This window comes from Bipolaris zeicola (assembly GCF_000523435.1).
Source record: "Bipolaris zeicola 26-R-13 unplaced genomic scaffold scaffold_189, whole genome shotgun sequence".
In the NCBI taxonomy this organism is placed as follows: Eukaryota; Fungi; Ascomycota; class Dothideomycetes; order Pleosporales; family Pleosporaceae; genus Bipolaris; species Bipolaris zeicola.
In genome coordinates, this window is record NW_006912238.1 from 12,754 (window position 1) to 33,507 (window position 20,754).

General features: G+C 51.0%; 7 protein-coding genes across 7 annotated transcripts; 3 read left to right on the forward strand and 4 right to left on the reverse strand.

The window, feature by feature from the left end:
* Positions 1–296: 296 nt before the first annotated feature.
* On the forward strand, positions 297–2,695 carry COCCADRAFT_39829 (uncharacterized protein; the record flags this gene model as incomplete). Its single annotated transcript, XM_007717644.1, has 4 exons — positions 297–556; positions 613–839; positions 890–1,559; positions 1,609–2,695. The coding sequence occupies 4 exons, from the start codon at positions 297–299 to the stop codon at positions 2,693–2,695; spliced, it is 2,244 nt and encodes a 747-aa protein (XP_007715834.1).
* A 523-nt stretch (positions 2,696–3,218) lies between these two features.
* Positions 3,219–6,484, reverse strand: COCCADRAFT_39830 (uncharacterized protein; the record flags this gene model as incomplete). Its single annotated transcript, XM_007717645.1, has 7 exons — positions 3,219–3,577; positions 3,684–3,875; positions 3,906–4,040; positions 4,102–4,852; positions 4,909–5,218; positions 5,349–6,239; positions 6,303–6,484. The coding sequence occupies 7 exons, from the start codon at positions 6,482–6,484 to the stop codon at positions 3,219–3,221; spliced, it is 2,820 nt and encodes a 939-aa protein (XP_007715835.1).
* Positions 6,485–7,470: 986 nt separating this feature from the next.
* On the forward strand, positions 7,471–8,539 carry COCCADRAFT_105411 (uncharacterized protein; the record flags this gene model as incomplete). The annotated part of the gene is made up of 2 exons (XM_007717646.1): positions 7,471–7,957; positions 8,010–8,539. 2 exons carry the CDS (start codon positions 7,471–7,473, stop codon positions 8,537–8,539), a joined length of 1,017 nt encoding a protein of 338 aa, XP_007715836.1.
* A 1,109-nt stretch (positions 8,540–9,648) lies between these two features.
* Positions 9,649–10,844, reverse strand: COCCADRAFT_105406 (uncharacterized protein; the record flags this gene model as incomplete). The annotated part of the gene is made up of 3 exons (XM_007717647.1): positions 9,649–10,149; positions 10,234–10,341; positions 10,674–10,844. Coding segments are annotated over 3 exons (780 nt in total), but the record flags the coding sequence as incomplete, so codon positions are not given.
* A 1,421-nt stretch (positions 10,845–12,265) lies between these two features.
* On the reverse strand, positions 12,266–13,755 carry COCCADRAFT_105424 (uncharacterized protein; the record flags this gene model as incomplete). Its single annotated transcript, XM_007717648.1, has 5 exons — positions 12,266–12,323; positions 12,377–12,992; positions 13,042–13,542; positions 13,595–13,633; positions 13,722–13,755. The coding sequence occupies 5 exons, from the start codon at positions 13,753–13,755 to the stop codon at positions 12,266–12,268; spliced, it is 1,248 nt and encodes a 415-aa protein (XP_007715838.1).
* A 480-nt stretch (positions 13,756–14,235) lies between these two features.
* On the reverse strand, positions 14,236–17,521 carry COCCADRAFT_8004 (uncharacterized protein; the record flags this gene model as incomplete). The annotated part of the gene is made up of 3 exons (XM_007717637.1): positions 14,236–15,159; positions 15,211–17,325; positions 17,381–17,521. The coding sequence occupies 3 exons, from the start codon at positions 17,519–17,521 to the stop codon at positions 14,236–14,238; spliced, it is 3,180 nt and encodes a 1,059-aa protein (XP_007715827.1).
* A 623-nt stretch (positions 17,522–18,144) lies between these two features.
* On the forward strand, positions 18,145–20,624 carry COCCADRAFT_105451 (uncharacterized protein; the record flags this gene model as incomplete). The annotated part of the gene is made up of 5 exons (XM_007717649.1): positions 18,145–18,218; positions 18,274–18,406; positions 18,459–18,743; positions 18,806–19,565; positions 19,612–20,624. The coding sequence occupies 5 exons, from the start codon at positions 18,145–18,147 to the stop codon at positions 20,622–20,624; spliced, it is 2,265 nt and encodes a 754-aa protein (XP_007715839.1).
* Between the last annotated feature and the right edge of the window lie 130 nt (positions 20,625–20,754).

Here is a 20,754-nt window from a genome sequence, read left to right on the forward strand (position 1 = left end):
AGTATCAGAGCACTCGTCACGAAGGATCAGGGTTCGAGACGGTGCAAAAGGATTTGCCCAGCACTTGGACCTTGGCTGCATACTGTCACCATGGGGAGCGATGCTCTGTTTTGTTGGGGAAAAAGCTGGGCGCTCAATCACTTGCAGCTTCTGGCCTAGCAGCAGCCAGACAAGCACGGGCCGACCGTGCCGCTATTTCCGCATCGTTATTTCGCCCTCTACGTCTCGCTGCTCTTTATACAGACGCCGTCTGCATCTCCCCGCACCACGGTGCTTGCATTTTGCTAGCTGCCCTCATGGCACTCAGCGCTTCTCGTCCCCGCGTCCCCAATGGCTCGTCTCTGCCCACCCTACGCCTCGCCTTCATTGGCCTATGTCATGCCTTCGCGCCAATGGTCGCCGCGCTTCCCATGCCATTTGGCGGCGCTCTCAGCGCTTTGAGAGAGGCCGACGACGACCTCCCAAAAGATGGCGATGACCCTCAGCTCTGGTTGTTTTTGGGCATTGCTGTCGCGCTGGTTTTGGCCGGTGGTGTCTTCGCGGGTCTGACCATCGCGTAAGTTGAATAGAGCTCCCCTGTCGTGCGTCATCTTGCTAACAGCTCCCACTTAGCTTGATGGGCCAGGATGAAATCTACCTTCAGGTCCTTGCTTCATCTGGTGAGAAACACGAGCGTAAGAACGCAAAAAGGGTACTCAAGCTTCTCGAGCGAGGCAAGCACTGGGTCCTGGTGACGTTGCTTTTGAGTAACGTCATTACAAACGAAACGCTTCCTATCGTTCTCGACAGGTCCCTTGGCGGAGGATGGCCTGCAGTTGTTAGTTCCACTGTGCTCATCGGTATGTATACTCCACTCTATTGCTTGTCGTCCACATCTGACACGCGTCAGTCATCTTCGGTGAGGTCGTACCCCAGTCGATATGCGTTCGCTACGGATTGCCCATTGGCGCCGCCATGTCCCCTATTGTCCTCGGTCTCATGTACATCATGGGAATTGTTGCCTGGCCTACAGCTAAACTCCTCGATTACCTCCTCGGTGAGGACCACGGCACCGTTTACAAGAAGGGAGGGTTGAAGACCTTAGTCAGCCTGCACCAGTCTCTCGGACTTGAGCATGAACGCCTCAACGAAGACGAAGTTACCATCATCACCGCAGTCTTGGACCTCAAGGCCAAGGCCGTGGGTAACATCATGACGCCAATGAAGGATGTCTTCACCATGTCATCTGATACTGTCCTCGATGAAAGGATGATGGATAGCATTCTCTCCGCAGGATACTCGCGCATCCCAATCCATACCCCTGAGAACGAAAACAACTTTGTGGGCATGTTGCTTGTCAAGATGCTCATCACTTACGACCCCGAGGATGCACTGCGCGTCCGCGACTTCGCTCTCGCTACCCTCCCGGAGACGCGCCCCGAGACAAGCTGCCTGGACATTCTTAATTTCTTCCAAGAGGGCAAGTCCCACATGGTCTTGGTTTCTGAATACCCTGCTGAAGCTCGCGGTGCCGTTGGTGTCGTCACTCTCGAAGACGTCATTGAAGAGCTCATTGGCGAGTAAGTCATTGCCTACCGTAGAATATCGAGCACGAACTGACAGCAGTAGGGAAATCATTGACGAGTCAGATGTCTTCATCGATGTCCACAAGGCCATACGCCGCATGGCACCTGCCCCACGCGCTCGTGTTCCCCGAGGAAAGATTGTCAGCGACGCCTCGCGCAAGCTCTCAGAAGCACCTGTCACCGATACCGAAACGGAGAGCGAAGCACCCGCGCCACGTAACAAATCGCTACCAGACATGCCTGACGGCCACCCAAAACCTTCTTTCATGCTTCGACGTCGTAGCAGCGGTAGCAAGGCAGGCATGTCGCCTCTCCGCAGTGACGACCCTGCCGTAATCGAGCATCTCAAGCATCTTGGTCCTTCGAACGCTGCTACCCGGCCCAAACAAACGCGCATCAACACTGTCAAGATCAAGCCCGCCCCGACTAACCTGACCGGCCCTGATATTCCAAAGACGATACCAGAAGATAGCCAGGCATCTCATGAGCCAGCACCAACCGAGGGTGTGATTACACAAAATTCGCATGCTCCTGAAGGCGGAGTTGGTGAAGGCCTATTGTCATCTGCAGGGCGTGAGGCTAGCGATGGAGTTCACAGCGTGGCTGTGGGATATGGCACTATGGCACCAAGTGGCGACCGCATGTCTTGGAGATCTGGACGATCTGGACGATCAGGAGCGCGGGATCATGACCTTGAGAATACCTCCCCCAAGAGTAAAGCAGCTGACAACGAGGCTTCGCATTTGTTATCCAAGAGTGCCACTAGCGAAAACGGACGCCGAGGCCGATCCCGATCCGTCAGCACTATTGCCTCCCTTCGAACGGTTCCCACACCCGCACACAGTCCTGTTAGACGCCATACCGCTCGCAGTGGCAGCATCTCCGAGAACGTTGTCGACGTCAACGGTATCAAGAAGATTGTTCTAGAGACTACCAGCTCTAGTGACACAGATGATAAAGCCACCAGCAGCGGGTCAAACGGTCAAGAGGATAGTAAGCACTCGGAAGCTGAATCCTCACACGCGGGCGGCAAGGGTGGAAACAAGAAGAGGAGGAAGAAGCGTGGTAAGAAGAAGAAGGGCGGCCCCGGAGATGGCCATGAATCACAGCCGCTGCTTGGAGACAATTAATCGTCTGCACGTCTCTGAGGCATGTTGTTAATGCGTTTTTATTTTGAACAGGAATTCTAAGCAACGTGGAGCTTTCACTACTCAATCGCATTGCTCCTGGGCGAGCCGGTCGACGTGCTTCGGAGCCTTCGTCACGCCCGTCATGTAATCCAGAAATGGATGAAAATAGTTGGTATTGTTAGGGTTCTGGGGCTGTGTGGTGTTTTTTTTTTTCATTTTCCAGTTTGCGCAGGTGTGGGTGTACGAATAGGCAGTGGAGATATTTCTTGTACAGTGGAGTTATGCATCGTGGATCCGTCAGAGAACCAAAAATATTCTTGTATTTTCTTGACAATTTTTGCTTTTTCTGGCGATGGTGATTACTGTGGACGACTCGAGTGATGTTTTGTTGAAATAAAGGCACAAAAAAAGTTCGTATCTAGCAATATCACTACTTCATTAAACCCTATGATTCCTAGGCAAACAATGAAAACCGAGTCTTCCTCCTCCAAACCCCGTCCTCTTCACCCTACAGAAATGCTCATCAAGCACCCACAATACTCTTACCAGCCACCAACACCCTGTCAAGATACGCAGCATCAACCGTATCCTCCAGCCACGTCCTCGCCTTCTCAACAACCAACTCCCACGTGTCCTCCTCATTCGCCATCTTCTTCTCCAAAAAGCTAATCACCGCAGCCGTAGCTACATACTGTTCCGCCACGCTCACGTCTTTTGCTACTCCGTCGTCAACGAGTCTCTGCGCCACTTCCAACGCTTCCGTAACGTTGATGCCCATTTCCCTGCACTGAAGACCCGGGATAGATGGCCAAGCGCCGGAGAAGGATTGCTGCGCGATTAGACGCTGAAGGAATTTTCCGGGGTCGATGATGGAGGGTGGTGCTAATTATCGATTGAGTTAGTAATGTAGAACTCATTTATGTGTGTAGGAAAGGGGGTGGGTAAAGTAGGGAAGGTGTATATATGTGTGTGTATGTGGAAAACGTACCAGCACTAGGTTCATCGTTATCAAAAAGTCCACATCCCATGTCCTCGTCCGAGTCATCGTCCTCTTCCTCTTTTTCTTCTTCCGCACTGAAGTTGCAGAAGCCGCCTCGACTTCTCGACTGGCTTGCGGATGCGGGAGGGGGCTTGAAGTAGCCCATGGCGGCCACGCCGCCTCTACCGCCGCTTCTACGACCTAGGCTTCTATGACTCAAGTTTCTATCGCCTATGCCGCCCATGGCAGCCGCGTTTCCATAGGATATTGGGCCTGATTTACGAATTGAGTTACTGAGCATGGCTCCGGCTGTTTGCCTTGAGTGCGGTGTTGAGTGGAGCGACCGAGATTGACTTAATGGAGCTTCTGATAAGATGTGTTGTTAGATTTTCCAGCCAGAATTGAATTGGGGGGTTTAAAGACATACCCTCATCGATCATGTCCCAATCTTCACTTTCTTCTTCTTCGTCTTTGCTAGCAACATCTCTGTCAATCGTTGCTTGCAGAGCTTTCTGGCGCATCTCAGCAATAGTGGATTTATTTGCTTCAACTGCTACGAAGGAGCAGTACTTCCCTCCAACCTGGAATTCAACTCCAAGACGTACGGCTTCGCGTCTTTGGAGCAGAGCATACATGCTTGGATGCTTTTCCTTGATCAGCACACCAGTGTCATCGATGGTAGCACCTGAGATCCAGCCTCGGCCTTCCTCAAGCTCTTGGGTTGCTTTTCGTGCAGCGAGCTGGTGGATCATGTCGTCGGTATCCTTGCGCGACTCGACTGGAATTTCGAGCTCGAGAGGACCTTGTGGGGAGGTGCCTCTTAGGAACACACTCTTGAGCTTCAAGTGCGAGGATTCGGGCGCAATGAGCAAGTATACGCAAGTACGATGGAAGGGAACTAAAGAAGGAATATTGTGAGGCGTTTGCAGGAGACTTGGACGCTGGACATCCGGAAGACCTGCAAAAACGTCCTTTGACTCGCCTTCCTTAGGGTGCTCTTCTTTAAAATCAGGGTCGTACAATGATATAGGCTTGGTTTCTGTTTTGTCACTTGAGTCCTTGGAGTCCTTGGGATCGAGGTGTACGCGAAGGCCATCGGCGACATTCTCGACGCTACCATCTTCATATTTGATCTCCAGACGATAATCCTTGATATGTGGAGTAAGTGCTCCCTTCAGCTGTGGAGAATGTTAGCCACACAGTTTAGTATACCAGATTCTCCTTTCATACTTACCATGCGAACCACCTTGCTATCCATCTTCTCGTTGTCTGTGACCATCTGAGCAAAGCCATACCCCGCCCTTGCGACACCCTCAATCAAGGCACTCGATACCCCTCCACCAATACCCAAGGGGAAGACGCGAATGTCTCGACTCTCAGTTTCACGGGAAAGATAGCTGAAAAGCTCGTCCTGAGACCATATGTCACCATCGGTGAGCAAAATAAGCTCAGTCGGGCCATCCTTGCTACGGGCTTCGACACATGCCTCGACGGCGGCAAGAGTTTCTGTTCCACCGAAGCTGGCGTCAAAATCCTGAACATGTCTGAGAAGAAATTAGTAAAAGGATGGTGTTAATTTGTGAAAGAAACTTTGCAGAACAAGTATGTGTAGTTTGGACAGGTCGCTGTCATGTACATCGTCAAGTGATGATCTCAAAAACAGCCGGTACTTACTTGATCGCCTGCTGCAGCGTCTTCTCATCGTATATCTGGCTTTTATGCCAAAGGAACTTATGACTTGACCCGAAAGAGCAGATGTTGAATGTGCAGCCAAGAGGAATCGACTTCAAGAATATTTTCAGTGCCGCCACGAGAGTGGTCATGTTCTCCCCTCGCATACTACCCGAACGATCTGCAATGAGAATGATTTCTGGTTTCTGCGACTTGAGATTGAACTTTGGTACCAAGGTAGTCATCAAAGCGCGTTGATTTGGCGACGTTGGGTGTTGCTCTAAAATTGCTTGAGGAACACCGATGTCCTTTGCAACCACTTGAAGGATAAAATCATTCTCAAGTCCCGTCGCACCTAGAGCAAGAGTGGCTGAACCTTGAGAAAGTGACTGATTCTCATCAATGGCACTGCTGGATAGTGAACCAAGTATGACTTGGATAGGGTGGGAGGGAGAAACAATCTTTTTGATCGGGACACCCTCAGGCATGCTGATATCCACGGTGATTGAAATTTCTTTAGAAGGTATTCGTTTTAGTGATTCTTGTAGTTCTGAAGCATAACCTCCGGAGTAACCTTTGTAGTAGCGCGGAGCAATCGATGTTGGCATGGTAAAGCGCAGGCCATCGACTTGGGCATCATGCTTGAGCTCCTGCACATATTTGATAGTGATTTTCACTGTTGCATTAGAGGGAATATTGCCAATTGTAGTTGTAAAGACATCGGCGGCATTAGGTAGCTGTCCCAGCAACGCAGCGCTTTCACCTCGTTCCTTGGCCTCTTCGTAGGTCTTTTTGGCATCGTTCTTTTCTTTGACTAGACCATAAATTGTGCGTTTTCCGACTTGGCAGTAGAAATCGACGACGCTGACGCCGTCGTACAACGGAAAAGCATACCTGCATGGCGAGATTTAGTCCTAGGGTAACTCAAGCGCTTTTGGGGCATAATAAACAAAGTACCTTATCTCATCCAACGCGTTTTCGGAGCCATTGAAAAAAGTTTGCGTCAGTACTGTGCGAGAGGCCATTGACAAGATTGTTGTGTGGGCGTCCATATTGACCTGCGGTAAGTAGCTACGTTTGCAGGTCTCCGAGTTGAATATGTAGCACCCGCATAGGTGCCTCCCTATGTTGGCTTGCATCATTGGTTGCGCCGTGTATGTGTGTGAGAGTTTGAAATGTGATGTGAGTTGAAGAGATGATTGGAAACTCTTCACTATATATGCATACGTGTGATGGTGGCTGCCTGGTACGTCTTGGCAACATTACCGAAAAACGCAATTGCAGTTGGAGCAACCATCTCTCTTGCCTTAGTATTGAAGGCACGTGATTCGTGCACTCCGTTGAGGCATAAGGGTACGAGTTGATGAGTCACGAGATGAGCCGGGGCCAAAAGGTGCTGGGGTTGATAGAGCGGGCTACTAGTGAGTCAGGCCCTCTACTCAACGTCGTGTTCCCCAAGCTTCACCGGTATTTACGTCGTTTATCTGTCTTCTTCCGCGCTAGCTGGATCAACTGAATCCCTTTTAGTAAAATGAGTCATTTCCAATCATTTTCAGGGCCTTACATATCACATGTCAATAAGCCATTGTTTTGGCAAAAAACCCAAAGTGTATCGTGCGTCCAGTCAATTGCTACTTACGCCATTTCTGATTGTGTTAGAGAATGCTTACGGTTGAATTGCTCCCTCCAGAAGCGACATGACCCAAGGTCTATGTCAATCGGCCACCGAGTTGTGTGAAACGAATTGCATGCTTCGTAGATGGACCGACAATCCTCAGACCGTAGTACCGCCGTCATGGCATTCAATGCGCTCGCAAGCACACAGCCACCACGTGATTTGGCGCTTGTCACCGACTAAGTTCTCCTGAGGCGATGAAGAAGTATCACGGTTTGTATATGTCGTTGACATGTCACGTCTCACTGTCGCGTTCTCGAGCGGAAGGGAAAGAGCAGCCGAAGTGTCTCATCACCCGTGTTCTCAGACAACAATTGTGTCATGACGTCAGCCATCATCACCTACTCTGAAACCTTAGATCTGTCCCAAAGAATACGCCTTTCTTTTGTTGCCATATATCTCTTTTCATTATCCCGGCATGTTGTGATTGACTTTGTTATTGATACCACCATGAGTATTCCAGGATACGACGCGCTGGTGTGCTACACCACACCACCAAACAACTACATTGGCACCACACTCTTTCTCTCATACATTGTCGCTGCATTATATGCCACCTTCGCAATCACTTGGTCCCTATATTCTCAGTATGCTGCCATATTTAACCGACCTACCTCGAAGAAAGATGAAAAACTCGATGCAGCCCGAACGGCGCGGGCGCGTCACATCAAAATCTACGCCTTTCTAGCTTCCCTGAGCTTTGCGACTTTATCCTACAACATGCTCATGTTTTTGATTACCCACTTCCTGGATTGGAGTGCAAAGAGGAGCCAGAATCCGAGCGATGTCACGATAGAGCAGCTAAAGAGATGGATGTTGGAGTCGACGCTTTTCCAGGATTTCGCGCAGGATCTGGTCAAGAACGCGCCCAATGCCGCGTGGGCTGAAGCTGCCATTCTCGCAACATGGTTCTGGAATATCTACATGGCCCAGAAAGGTAAGCCTTTTCTGCCTCACTAGAGCACGTGAGTTTGCTAATACATTTGCAGCGAGAGAACGCAAATACGACGCATCAATGGTGCGCAATTACACCTTGTTGAGCCAAATTCTCCCGATATCCTTTACAGTATTGCTTTTCATCATTCAACTTCACCTTTCATCTCCGGACATTGCGCCAGCAGAAACTTCAAAAGAGCCCACAAAGCCCAAGTCTGCGCCAAGACGTCGCAGCCCAATAGCATCGTTGCAGATTCCTAATATCTTACTCAATGCCTCCCTCCTGGCTCTCCCAGCTCTACGATCAAATTCCATATTTATGGTTCTTCTACTGCTCACAAGAGCAATATTACTTCTCCCCCACTCCGCTATCATGAGTCTTAGGGATGCGGATGTAGTCAAGTGCATCACCGTCTCTGGTGGATTTGCAGTTGCCAGTGTAGCAACGATGAGAAAAGAATTAAGTTATGGTGGAGTTTTGGGGTCGCTTGGAGATGGTGGTTATGCTATCAAAGCATTATCATGGGATGCACTGCTTGGCTTGATAGCCTATGCAGTACTAGGATGGGGAGGTGGCGTTTGAGACGTCAATGTGTAAGACACTGGACGAATTTAACGATTTGGACTTGAACCAGAAAAAAAAGGTGCGTTCCTATCTTTGGAAATATCATCTGCTAGGGCGATTCCTCAGATGGATTTGTCTTCTCAAGAAATCATGCTGTACTGTGCATCACTTGGTCCAGTGTTGCCCTCTTTACTCGTCCCTGCTTGACAAATCAAACACACACTTTTTTTCTTCTCATTTCATTACTATGGGGGGTACTAATTAAAATGATACTACCAGTAAAAGAATACTAATCAAGGAAGATTCCGGATTCCAAGGACCGATTAGAGGAGTGAATACTCCAACCAATACATAAAAGACAGCAAGTGTTACACCACCGATTAGTCAGCCTCTTCAACTCCCAAATTGGTACTGATGAATCTCAATTGAAAACTTTTGAAAAGAAAAGAAGAGAAAAAATACCCCCCAGGTGAATGAATGATAATCTGCATCCCGAATCTCTCGGGGGTGCCCAAGAATTCTGTGCCGAACCAAAAAAAAAGGGACTTTCAAAATCTGATCCCGCTCTGCTAGAGATTACCAAACTTGTCTAGAACCTCATTTCCATTCTCGCCTGTCCCTTCAGTCGGGTATAATCTCATTTCCCGTCCGACTGCTTCTGGATCCAAGAGATATGGGCTTGTAGGATCCAACTTCAAGACATTGGAATATGTACTATCTCGAGGCGCGAAACCACTGTAGCTGCCTGCTGGAACGCTTGCAGGCACTGCTGAATATCTAGTCGGTTGTTGTGGTTGCCCAGTACCCATGCCTGGGACTGCAGCCATGCCTGGGACGGTAGCCATGCCGAACTGCGTTGGAAGCAGCTGGTGTTGGCCATAATAGCTACCTGGCGACAGTCCATTCGTTGGACCCGCCGCATGCACCGATAGCCCTGTCGAAGGCATCGCTGGATACCTATCAGCAACGGTTGGTCGGTAAGGTCGTGGCGGGACCATTAGTCGAGGACCCTGGTCTCCTGGATGAGAAAAACCAGCCAAGGTACTTGGATCTCGCAGCTGACCTTGCTGCCATGTGGTCAAATTACCACATGTATTCCCCTGATGGTAAGTCCCTGCTGCCAAAAGCGGCTGTGAAAAGCTGGCCGGCGGCGGTGCTGGAGCCACATTGAACCCTGTAACAGCACGTGGTTGTGACAGCCTACTATCTCCACTTCCAGCGGGCATGTTCCCGTAAGACACATCATGTTGCTGGAACAGGTATCTTGGTCCAGGATCAGTTGGTAACGTGGAGCCCTGATGATGGCTTGAGGACGGCTGACCAACACTACAAGGCAAAGGAGTTTGCGCTAAAAAAGCAAAGGCACCATCAACCCGACTTGCGGTTCTCTTAGAGCGACTGCTAAGCAGTATCTGGCGTTCATACTCTTGCTGCTGATTCTCCAAGACCGAGGAGTTTGGCGCCGAACTAGCTGGAACTAACTGCCGCAGTTTCGTTCTGATTCTATGTCGACCATATGGCTGGTGACGAGGAACTGAGGCTGTGTTGCTTTGGATACTGGCCTTCGAGCGCTCATCACCTCTACGGCGTCGTATATTCTTGAGTTTATCAATATTACGGTCTGGAATCTCTGCCGTCTGCGACGAAATCAGTTTCTGAGCCTGGAATAATACGCTGTATGATAAAAACGGGTGTAACAAAGAGTTTCCAACGCCGGCAAGATGACTTACACAAGATGGTGTTTCTGGTAGGGGGTCACCAGATGATCTTTCATGCCGCTGCGACCTCCGAACGTCATTCTGGTCGTGGGCAAATGGTCGCTTCGAGTTGGGGTTTGATGTAGTGCCCTCCATTGCCTGGTGCTATGTGGTGAAGATGAAGGCAAGAATGATTTCTCCGAGAAGAATGAAAAATAACTACCAACCCTTCTCCCAAAAGACACCTCTGATTGGACTCGAAGCCTTCTTGGTTGAGAACGAGGCAAAAACTACAACCGTGGTGCGCTTTGTTATATCCGTCGCTACCGAACAGCCATGAGTTTCGATGTGTCTGAGCATCGTCGGAGTACATTGCAAAAGAGATTGTAAACCGAAGACTTGGTAGGAAAGACTGGCGAGTCTATATAGGATGTATCACCAGGAGCCTTCCTCACCAGCTCCAAGACTCTTTTACACCATCTAACGTTGCTTCTAGGTTTGAATTTTGGAAACCGGCCTGCAACTCCCAAATCTCTCCGCGCCTGCACTGAACAGACGGCATAGCAGAAAAAAAGCAGCAACCCGCGCCTGGAACATCGTGAACTGTACCAGATAATTGTGACCATTGATACAGCACCACTACAACCCAATCTACATCGGCTAGTCTCCTCGTGGTCACCGCCTCCTATTCTCAACAAGACCACTACGTAATGGAGCGCACGAGCAGTTACAGGCCTTTCTTCTCTACAACCATGGTTGACCGTCATTCTATAGAATTGAATTATTGTTACGAAATACCAGCACGCGCTTTCTCCTACCATGTGTCCAAAGGATACGCCACTCCTCTAATCAAAGGACGTTCAATACGCTGCGTTTAGTGCTCGACCCGTCAGTCCCCACGCATATGGAGAAGATTTAAATCATGGGGGCGTGTTTGTCTGCTCTTCGCACAGAATGACGTCCCACATTGCCCGTCTCATTGTTTTTGAATGCATAGCTTATTTCATGCGCATGTGTTCCTGTGAATATAATGAACCCCTAAATTTTCATAATGGAAGTTCGAGACAGGCAAATATCGGTATATGAATCAACCTTCTGAGAAAGAACAAGTCTATAAGAGCAAGATGCCAACCCAAGTTATTCACTCCATGAATTTTACATTCCAAACCCATATTCAAGTATCTCTCCCTCCCCTATTTCCCTATCAAGAAACTCTGACACTAAACGCACCACATCCTTACAAAAAAAACCCCCCCTTCTCGCCGCCGTAAACGCCATCCGCAACACCCTCCAAAACCTCGTTCCTTGTAAAAACGCCCAGATACCTTCCATCCATCCACTTGACTCAAAATCACAAGAACACGAGTACACTACCCAAACTAACCCATCTCCAATACCCCGGATTAAATACCACATTCCACAATATCTCTCAAATACCAAAGTTTTACATCATCATCCCAGTCTACAATGTTTCAACACAGTAGCAAAAAGGTCAATGGAGTAACAAAAATAATAATAATAATACAAGGCATGAGTTCAGGGATGTTCCAGTTCCCGGGACCCCTCCGTGTACAAGAAATGTTCCACTCCCATCTTGCCCAGAAATTAAGGATGTAGATACCAGGGTTAATTAATTACCATGGGAAAGGATACCGTACTGATGGTACTCCAATCCCAAATTAACGGGGCGAAAAAAAAACGTGGGTGTTCTAGTGAGGCTGTAGGATCCAAAGTTCAATCATTCAAATGGGGGGGGTGTGATAAAATAGGTTTCAGACCCTGTTGCGGACCATGGTAAGACTAGAGTACGGGAGGAAGCGCACACGCTAAGAAAACAGGGTTGCTCGCAATCCGACCAGCCAGGGTCGTGGATATGACAATACCACGCCTTTTCAAGACTCAAATTGGGCATTATTTATATTTTTGGCTGCTAGCTATGTAATGTCATGTAACACGTGGTTTTTCGCGTGGCTACTACTAGCAAGCGCTCGTTTCCATAGAGCATACACCCCTTCCCCACTGACTTTTCCCAACTCTGTCGAGATTTCTATGCACGGGACATGTTTGCTCCCTCTTCGGCCTTCTGAAGACCGTACTTCTTCAAACTAGTATGGGATTAGCAGCTGAAAGTTTCAATCTTAACAAAAACGAGACTTACCGGATGCTCTGGATAGCAATGAAACCAGTCGTATCCATTGGGCTAAAGTTGTCAAGGGTATCCATGGAAGCCTCCTCCTCAGAGTACAGCTTCTCTGTCTTGCTTGAACGACCAAGCACGTACGCGTTACCCTTGTACAGCTTCATCCTGACCTCGCCGTTGACCCTGCGCTGAGAGAAGAGCAGGCTGTTCTCGATGAACTCGCGCTCGGGCGAGAAGTACATGCCGTTGTAGAGCTGGTAGCTCCAGTTGTGGGAAACGAATTGGTCGCGGAGGTTGCGGACCTGTGCGTCCATGACGAGACCCTCGAGGTCGAGATGGGCAAGGCGGAGGATAGTCATGGCGGGTGAGTCGTAGCAGCCGCGGGACTTGAGACCAATGAAGCGGTTCTCAACAATGTCGATGCGGCCAATGCCGTGGGTGTAGCCGAGCTTGTTGAGCGCAACGAAGAGCTCAACAGAGTCTGTGTAGGTCTTCTCTGGTGTTACGACCTTGACGGGGATACCCTTCTCGAAGTATACAGTGATGTCAGTGGGCTCGTTGGGTGCGTTGAGAGGTGAGTCGGTCATGGTCCACATGTCATCTGGGGGAGACACATCTGGATCCTCGAGGATACCTGCACACGTTGTTAACACCAAATTGACAGTCAAGCTTTGTAGACTTACCAGCCTCGTAACTGCAGTGTGCCAGATTGGCGTCCATGCTCCATGGCTTCGCCTTGGTGGATGTGACAGGGATACCGTGCTTCTCAGCATAGTCTAGGAGATCTTGCCTGCCCTTGAAGCGGTCACAGAACTCTGGCAGCCTCCATGGTGCAATGACCTTGATGGAGGGCTGTAGTGTGTAGAATGCAAGCTCGAAACGAACCTGGTCGTTTCCTTTGCCTGTGCAACCGTGCGAGACGAAGCCGCAGCCTTCTTGTTGTGCGACGCGGATCTGTGCGCGAGCGATGACTGGACGAGCCAGCGAGGTTCCGAGAAGGTAGCGACCCTCATAGGAAGCGTTGCACTGAACAGCGCGGAAGCAGAGCTCCTCGACGAACTCCTTCTGTAGGTCAAGGATGACCATCTTCAGCGCACCAATCTTGAGCGCCTTCTTCTCAACCTCGTCCCATGGCTCGTCTTGGCCAACGTTGGCCAGGAAGCACACGACCTCGTATCCTTCCTCTTTACCGAAGAGTTAGTCCAAGTCACGGCTTCGAGTGCAGAATTGGCATACCAATGAGCCATTTGAGGATGGTGGAGGTGTCGAGGCCGCCTAGCAACTAAAGTTAGTGTATGTGCTTCGCAACAAAGCGAGATTGAATGTAGTGACAGTGGGTAGCTAGCTCATCAGGAAGACTTACCAGAGTATGCAAGACAGACGCGTCCCTTTGACATATTTAATTCTTCTGAGGGGTATCAAGTGTGGTGGAAAAGTCAATGGCAGTGGAAGAGTCAGTGTTGGAGTATAAGTATGGAGAAGTGGGGAGTCATTGCTATCTTATCGGCCATAAAAAAGTTAGGTGCTCCTCACACTTGCGGGCCGATCTTCGGGTCTACAGATGACTAGCCTTGCCATAGGTGAACACGCGAATCGAGTGCAGCGCCAAGGTACTCATCCAACCTGATCTCCACCACTACCTTCAAATTCTTCATGCAATTCAGTCATGGTCATCGCGTGGTATTCAAAGTGGTATATGTAATGTGGCAGCCAGATTGCGTTTTTTTCCAGCGCCGTCAATGCAATGCCTCCTCCCAGTATGCAAAAGCATCGTGAACCAGATATTAACAGCATAGGAAGAATGACCCCATCGCTAGGAAACAAAGCGCAAAAATATTGGACACGTCAATTGACTGGAAATGCGCTTACATCCACAGCTAAAATGCCCCACCAGCGACCCTCTCCCGCTCGTAAAACACAATGTACGCCTTTTCATTCTGCAATCGACTGTTGGCTGGAAGATTGCCTGGATCAAAATCCTGAATTTTGTCATCGTTGAAAGACCGCCAACATCCTCGCGACTTGTCTTTGACAAAAGCAATGTAATGGCCACTACCAAGAGTCGCACCAATATGCCAGATGACAGCGTATGCGTTGTAGACATACGGTCCATTCATCGTGGGGTCGGCCTTGACTCCAGCCAACTGCGTAGGTCCGTCCCGGGCTTTCTGCGCAACAAATGCCTCTTGCTCTGGGGTCATTGGTGGTTCAACAAACGGACCTATGTCCAGCCTCTGAAGTGGAAAGTGGACGGGTGTGCGAACTTTGCGTGCAGTTTCAGTACGGGATGCGCTAAACCGCTTGAAGTGGATGACAAGTGTGTCCGGTGCTCGAGTGATGGTAATCTTCTTGACTGCCTCGCGGTCTTTTTTGCAGCGTGGGCAACGCCATAGCTCGTCTCCTGCTAGATGTTCTGGCGCGCAGTAGGACTCTAAGCATTGGCGTAGGTCGCACTGGCCCTCGCGAGGAATCTCCACACTAATGCTCCAAAACGCCTCATACGTGGTACTGGTTACACCACACGTTTGACATGTGAGCTGTGAAGCGTGCTGCCCAGCGAACAGACCACCGATAACGGACATGTCGCGGTGCTGGTATCGCCGCCATTCGATCATGGCCGAGTATTGCCGTGGAAACCGTTCGCGAGTTAGTTCTTCTTGATCTGTCAGCGGTTTAAGGGGTGGCTTGTTCCATGTCAGGTTCATGTCTTCGTGCATGTAATCCAACACGAATTCGAGAAACTCCTTGGCATCTTGCTGCTCGTCAATACCCCATTGCGAGTTGAAGTGACCACAAATGCGCTGTCATGAGTTAGCAACAGCCCATGAAGATGCGCATAATTTGAAACGTACTCTGAAAGTGCTAGGGCGTACCGACGACACATCGCCCTTGTAGAGGTTCGATAGCAACGTCGCATACGCCTCTGGAAGGATACCTTTTGTACCTTTCCAGTTGTCTCGTTGAAGGTCGCGCTGGTATCGCCCGGTGAGGAACAGGTCCGACAGCAGCAAGTGTCCACTTAGACACTGAACCACCGAGTTCATGTAACACGTAACTCCAAAATTTAGCAGTCCGGTTCTGTGCAACCTCAGATTGCTAAATTGAGGTTGTGAATTGTAGACGTTGTTGCGGGTTGGCTGTACATCTTGGCGTTCATGCACACCGCTGTAACCAACCCTGGGCACTGACGGCGGTGGCCGTGAAGGAGCGACAGGTATAGCAGGTGCAACATATTGGTTAGTAAATTGGGGTTTCGGCGGGTACATCATCGACTGCTCAGCTTCGACCTCGGGATAGCGACGCAAAAACTCCTCGGTGGAGCGATAAAAGGGCGCATTTGACTCGTCTTCTTCTCCTTCGCCCTCTGTTGGAGGCACCTCAACATCAGCTCGCCCCTTGCGAGCTTCTTCTAGCCACGCTTGTTCTTCTTCCTGGTCCATGGGTACGTACTCGCGTCGTGATCGTCTCTGGTTGTTCTTCGCAATATGAGTAGCAGCAGGAGACCGCCGAACAGCGCGAGCTCTGGTAGGGCCCGCGGCTACCAGTGCAGCGGTAGTCGACATCTTCAAGGCCTGTGGGCCTACCAAGTCAACCCAGGCATCAAGGCCGCCTTTCAAAAGGACTGGCGGGCGTTTGAGTGGTTTCTCGGCGTTGAATTCGTGTAGGGTGTCGAAAAGACGTTTCAATGCGGTTTCCTTTTCAGAACGGTTGGCCTTCTGCATAAACTCGATATTTTTGGTTGATTCGTCATAGTAGACGACGACATCGAAGTCGTTTCGCCGATCGAACATGGTCTGCTCTTCATCTGGTGAGATGATAAGGCGGTCTAGTAGCTGTTCTGCCGAGTCGCCGTCGCGCAATGTCAAAGGCTCTATACACATGATGTTTCGCACGTAGATGTGACCTGCGTCATAATCGGTCCTATTGCGTACATCAATTGTGAGTACATTGTACATGCGGTAGTAGTCGTATAGCATGCTAGCATCTATTTCGAGTTCGACTGGTTTGCTGACAGACCGGGTCCTCTCGGGGGCAGTGCGTGGATTCTGTTGGGATGGGAAATATGAGTCTGGCACACCATTCGCATTGGGAGCATAACTAGACGCGCTCGATGCAGCCAACGAGTTGTTACGACCTCCGGTGCCGTTCATACTCCTCGGGGTACTTCGTGGCGGATTGATGCTTGAGGGGCCTGAGATATTGCGTGCGGGACTATAGGTGGGACTAGGCTCTTTGGGTAGGGAGGCAGCAAATTGTGTGTCTAGTGGTAGTTTGGGTGGCGGTTGAGGCATGGATGTAGGTGCCATGGGCATACCGCGTGGTCCCATGACTCTGTTGGTGGTAGTGAAGTCTGCTGGGGAGGGCATCTTGACTGACAAGTCAGGGCTAGAGCGTGCAGATGTATCAATTGGAGAGCGGCGCAAGTTTGCGAAGCGCTGAGCAAGATCGTTTATGCTATTCACCGACGCAGCACTTTGATGGATAGCGCGGCCATGGAGCGTTTGGGGCTTTGGATGCACCATGGGTTTTCTGAAAGAGGAGTCCGGGGGCACAGCAGGTGAAGCGCGGCCGTTTGGCAGATTCATGGGCACCTCGGGTAGCATCAATTCGTCGTCTCTTCGTGGCGTGACGGAGCCGCTGCGGGAGTGTGGGCTGGGACCTGTAGGTAGGGAGGCAGCCCTGTGGTGGCCGCCATGGCGCTTGTTGTCATTTTTGATAATGTCCTTGATGCGCATAAATCGCTCCTCGCTCGACTTGATGTCCCGCATGAGGTCGTTGAAGTCGCGGTGAGCCTGGCTCCGGCTGTTGCTGATCTTGTCATAGTAGTCGCGGTGTGAGGGAATCAAGTCGACGACAATCTGGTATGCGACCATGTACTCCCAGTATGCTCCGGCAGGGATGCGGTTGTTGAGCATTGTCTTGGCAGAGTTGAAGTGTGTCCGCGCCCGTTCCAGCAAGTTACGGATCTAGAACAGTCAGCGAACGCGGGCATGCACACAGAGGGAGTCTTTGCAAGAGTACCGAATGGTGTCTGAGCGACTCGGCAGTATCTGTGGCAGAGGCAATAATCTCTGCAATGGGCGGAAAGCCACCAGACCCGCGCGAGTCGGCTTGCCCATGGCCGTTCCTCGATGCATCTGCGCCGTCGGGATAGCCGTTCATGGTGTTGGCAGACGGGGGGAGTGAGGGCGGCCGAGGGGCAGCCGCACTCGTACTATCTCTTTAGGCGTTGGGCACTCGCATATTCAAGAGGCCCTGTCGACGGCGGCGTTTGCTTGGGTATCTTTGGGCCGTCCTGGCAACGATGACGGGGAAGCGGGGCGGAGTAGGGGCGGAGCGCGTCGACCCGTGGGCGAGGGGCGGAGACGAGTGAATTGGAGCAGCGGAGAGGTTGTTGCTGCGTATATGGCTGGAGTGCACACGGAAGAGGAGCGGGTTGGGGGACTTAAAGGGCAAGAGCGGCGGGCGTGGGTGAGGCACAGGGCAACGTTGGTGTCTGGGACGGCCAGGGTTGCAGGCATAGGTCTCATCGTTGTGGATGCGGCTCGTGGGCCTCCGCCACAGGGCGTCATCAGCCAAGCACTCCCGCCTCGGACCTCAGCTTGCTACCTGACCACGCCCACGACCACCACAGACGCCGCGCCACAACACTCCCACGCCCAATTCACCGTCAACAGACGCTGGTGCATCACCGTCCCGTGCTCGATTTCTACCGCGATCCGACAAAGAAAATTAGAAGAAAATAAGACCGCCGCTGGCAACACAGCAGCTGCATCACCAACACCATGGCGGGCTGGTTCGGGTCCTCCGCCAACGGCGCGCTCGACGAGCAGATTGAGCGCGCAACCTCTTCAAGCTTGTACGCATAGCCTGCTCTTCGCCTAGTGCTTGTGTCGCCTGCTAACACATGGCAGAGAGGATATGCCACTCAACCTCGAGATATCCGACGTGATTCGGTCGAAGACAGTGCAGCCTAAAGACGCCATGCGCTCACTGAAGAAGAGGATAGGACACAAGAACCCCAACGTCCAGCTCGCAGCCTTGAATGTACACTGAACCCCTTCTACTATGCGACCCGTATTTGCTGACCCTCTTCCAGCTCACAGATACCTGCGTCAAGAACGGCGGCGCTCACTTTATCCAAGAGATAGCTTCTCGCGAGTTCCTCGACAACATGACTTCCCTGCTCAAGGCACCCCCCTCCGTCGCACCCAACCACGATGTCAAGAACAAGATGCTCCAGCTGATACAGTCCTGGGCGATAGCTGCAGAAGGGCGCATAAACCTGAGTTACATCAACGAGGTGTACCAGAGCCTACAGCGCGAAGGCTTCCACTTTCCACCAAAAGAGAACATTACCGGAAGTATGCTCGATAGCAGCGCGGTAAGCTTTCTTGTCATACGTCAGTCTTTTGCTCTGTTACTAATCCATCTTGCTTGCTGCAGCCCCCAGAGTGGACCGACTCGGACGTCTGTATGCGATGCCGCACCGCCTTCACCTTCACCAACCGAAAGCACCACTGCCGAAACTGCGGAAACGTCTTCTGTGGCGCCTGCTCGAGCAAGAACATTCCCCTACCTCACCTCGGCATCATGGACCCTGTGCGCGTCGACGATGGCTGTCATGCCAAGCTTACCGAGAAGTCAAGAGGGGCGCACCTTCCTAGAGTGTTCGATGCCCACAGGCCTCAGAAGACATTATACCAGGGCTCAATGGAACCGCGAAACGCTCGTATAGAAGATAGCTTCGATGCAGATCTTAAACGAGCCCTGGAGATGAGCTTGGATGAGGCCAAGGGAAACAGCTCGTCTGGCTTCGTGTCCCAGTCGCAACTGTCACAATCTAAGTCTACAAGCGCAGCTGCCAAGAAGCAGCCCGAGGAAGAGGAGGATGCCGACCTGGCCGCTGCTATCGCAGCCTCCTTGGCCGACATGGAAGAACAGAAGAGGAAGTACTCCACAACCTTCCGAGAGCAGGCTTCCAACGCCAATTCATCAACCCCCTTCGTCGCACCCAAGAACGACTACGAATTGACGCCTGTTGAAGCTGAGAATATCAACTTGTTTTCCACTCTAGTCGACCGCCTACAACATCAGCCCCCCGGCACAATCCTCCGTGAGCCGCAGATACAGGAGCTATACGAGAGCATTGGTAAACTCAGGCCGAAGCTTGCACGTACCTATGGTGAGACTATGAGCAAGCATGGTATGTACTTTTCAACTATTACAAGGTCACGCATTGACGATTATAGATACACTACTCGATCTGCACGCCAAGCTCTCCACTGTTGTTCGTTACTATGATCGCATGCTTGAGGAAAGACTGTCGAGCACATACAACCAAGCCAACACCATGTATGGACTGCCTCCGTCTGCTCAACGACCGGCGTCAAATCTCTATCCTAGTATACAGTCAGGCGCACCAGATGCTGCTGGTGAAAACTACTACACAGGAAATGCACCTCCTTCAGGCGCGTATGGACAGCCTCAGTCACAGTATGGTGGAGGCTACCAGCAACAGCAACAGCCCTATCCTCAGTTCGACAAACGACCCGCATCCTACGCCCCACCTAATGAACAGTATCAACAACCATCACAACCATATCCGAACCTGACCCAGCGACCCGCTAGCACGTCTTACCAACAACCTTCGTCACCACAGCTACAACGCCAAATTTCGAACCAGCAATATCCTTCTCAAGCGCCACCATCGGGGGTATCCGACGCAGATAGTGCCAGCTACTACTATGGAGAAAACAACACGGCACAGCCTTCACAGCCACCCATGCAACGGACGCAAAGTTATGGCTCCCAACCTTCACAACAACCTCCTTCTCCCCAAGCATATGCTCGGGCACCGCCACAACAGACACCCATTTCACCGCCCTCGCAGCCCGCTACTGCCTGGCAAAACCCACCATATCCTCAACAGGACCAGCCTCCAAATTGGCAACAAAATCAGAACCAGAACCAAGCCCCACCACAGCAAGGTCCACCGCAGCAGGCTCCTCAACAGCAAGCCCCTGCTCAACAGCAACCCCAGGCACCTCAGCAACAGCAACAGCAACAGCAACCACCTCAACCACAGTACTGGCAACAGCAACAACATCAAGCGCCTCACCAGCAGCAACCGCAAACATCTGGATGGCAGCCAGCCCCGTATGCGACTGGAGGCTACGGGCCTGAGAGTTTCCCGTCTGCGCCTCAGAACCAGCTCCCCGCGCAGCAAGCAAAGGTGGCTGATGAACCTCTGATTGATTTGTAATTTCTAGAGAGTGGCTATGTATGGAAGAGAGAAAGAGAGAGAGAGAGAGAGAGTACTTTGAGGAAGGCTCACAGCAGGCATTCTTGCCTGTTGGAAATATGGAACACTTTTTTCTAAAAAAAAAGATTTT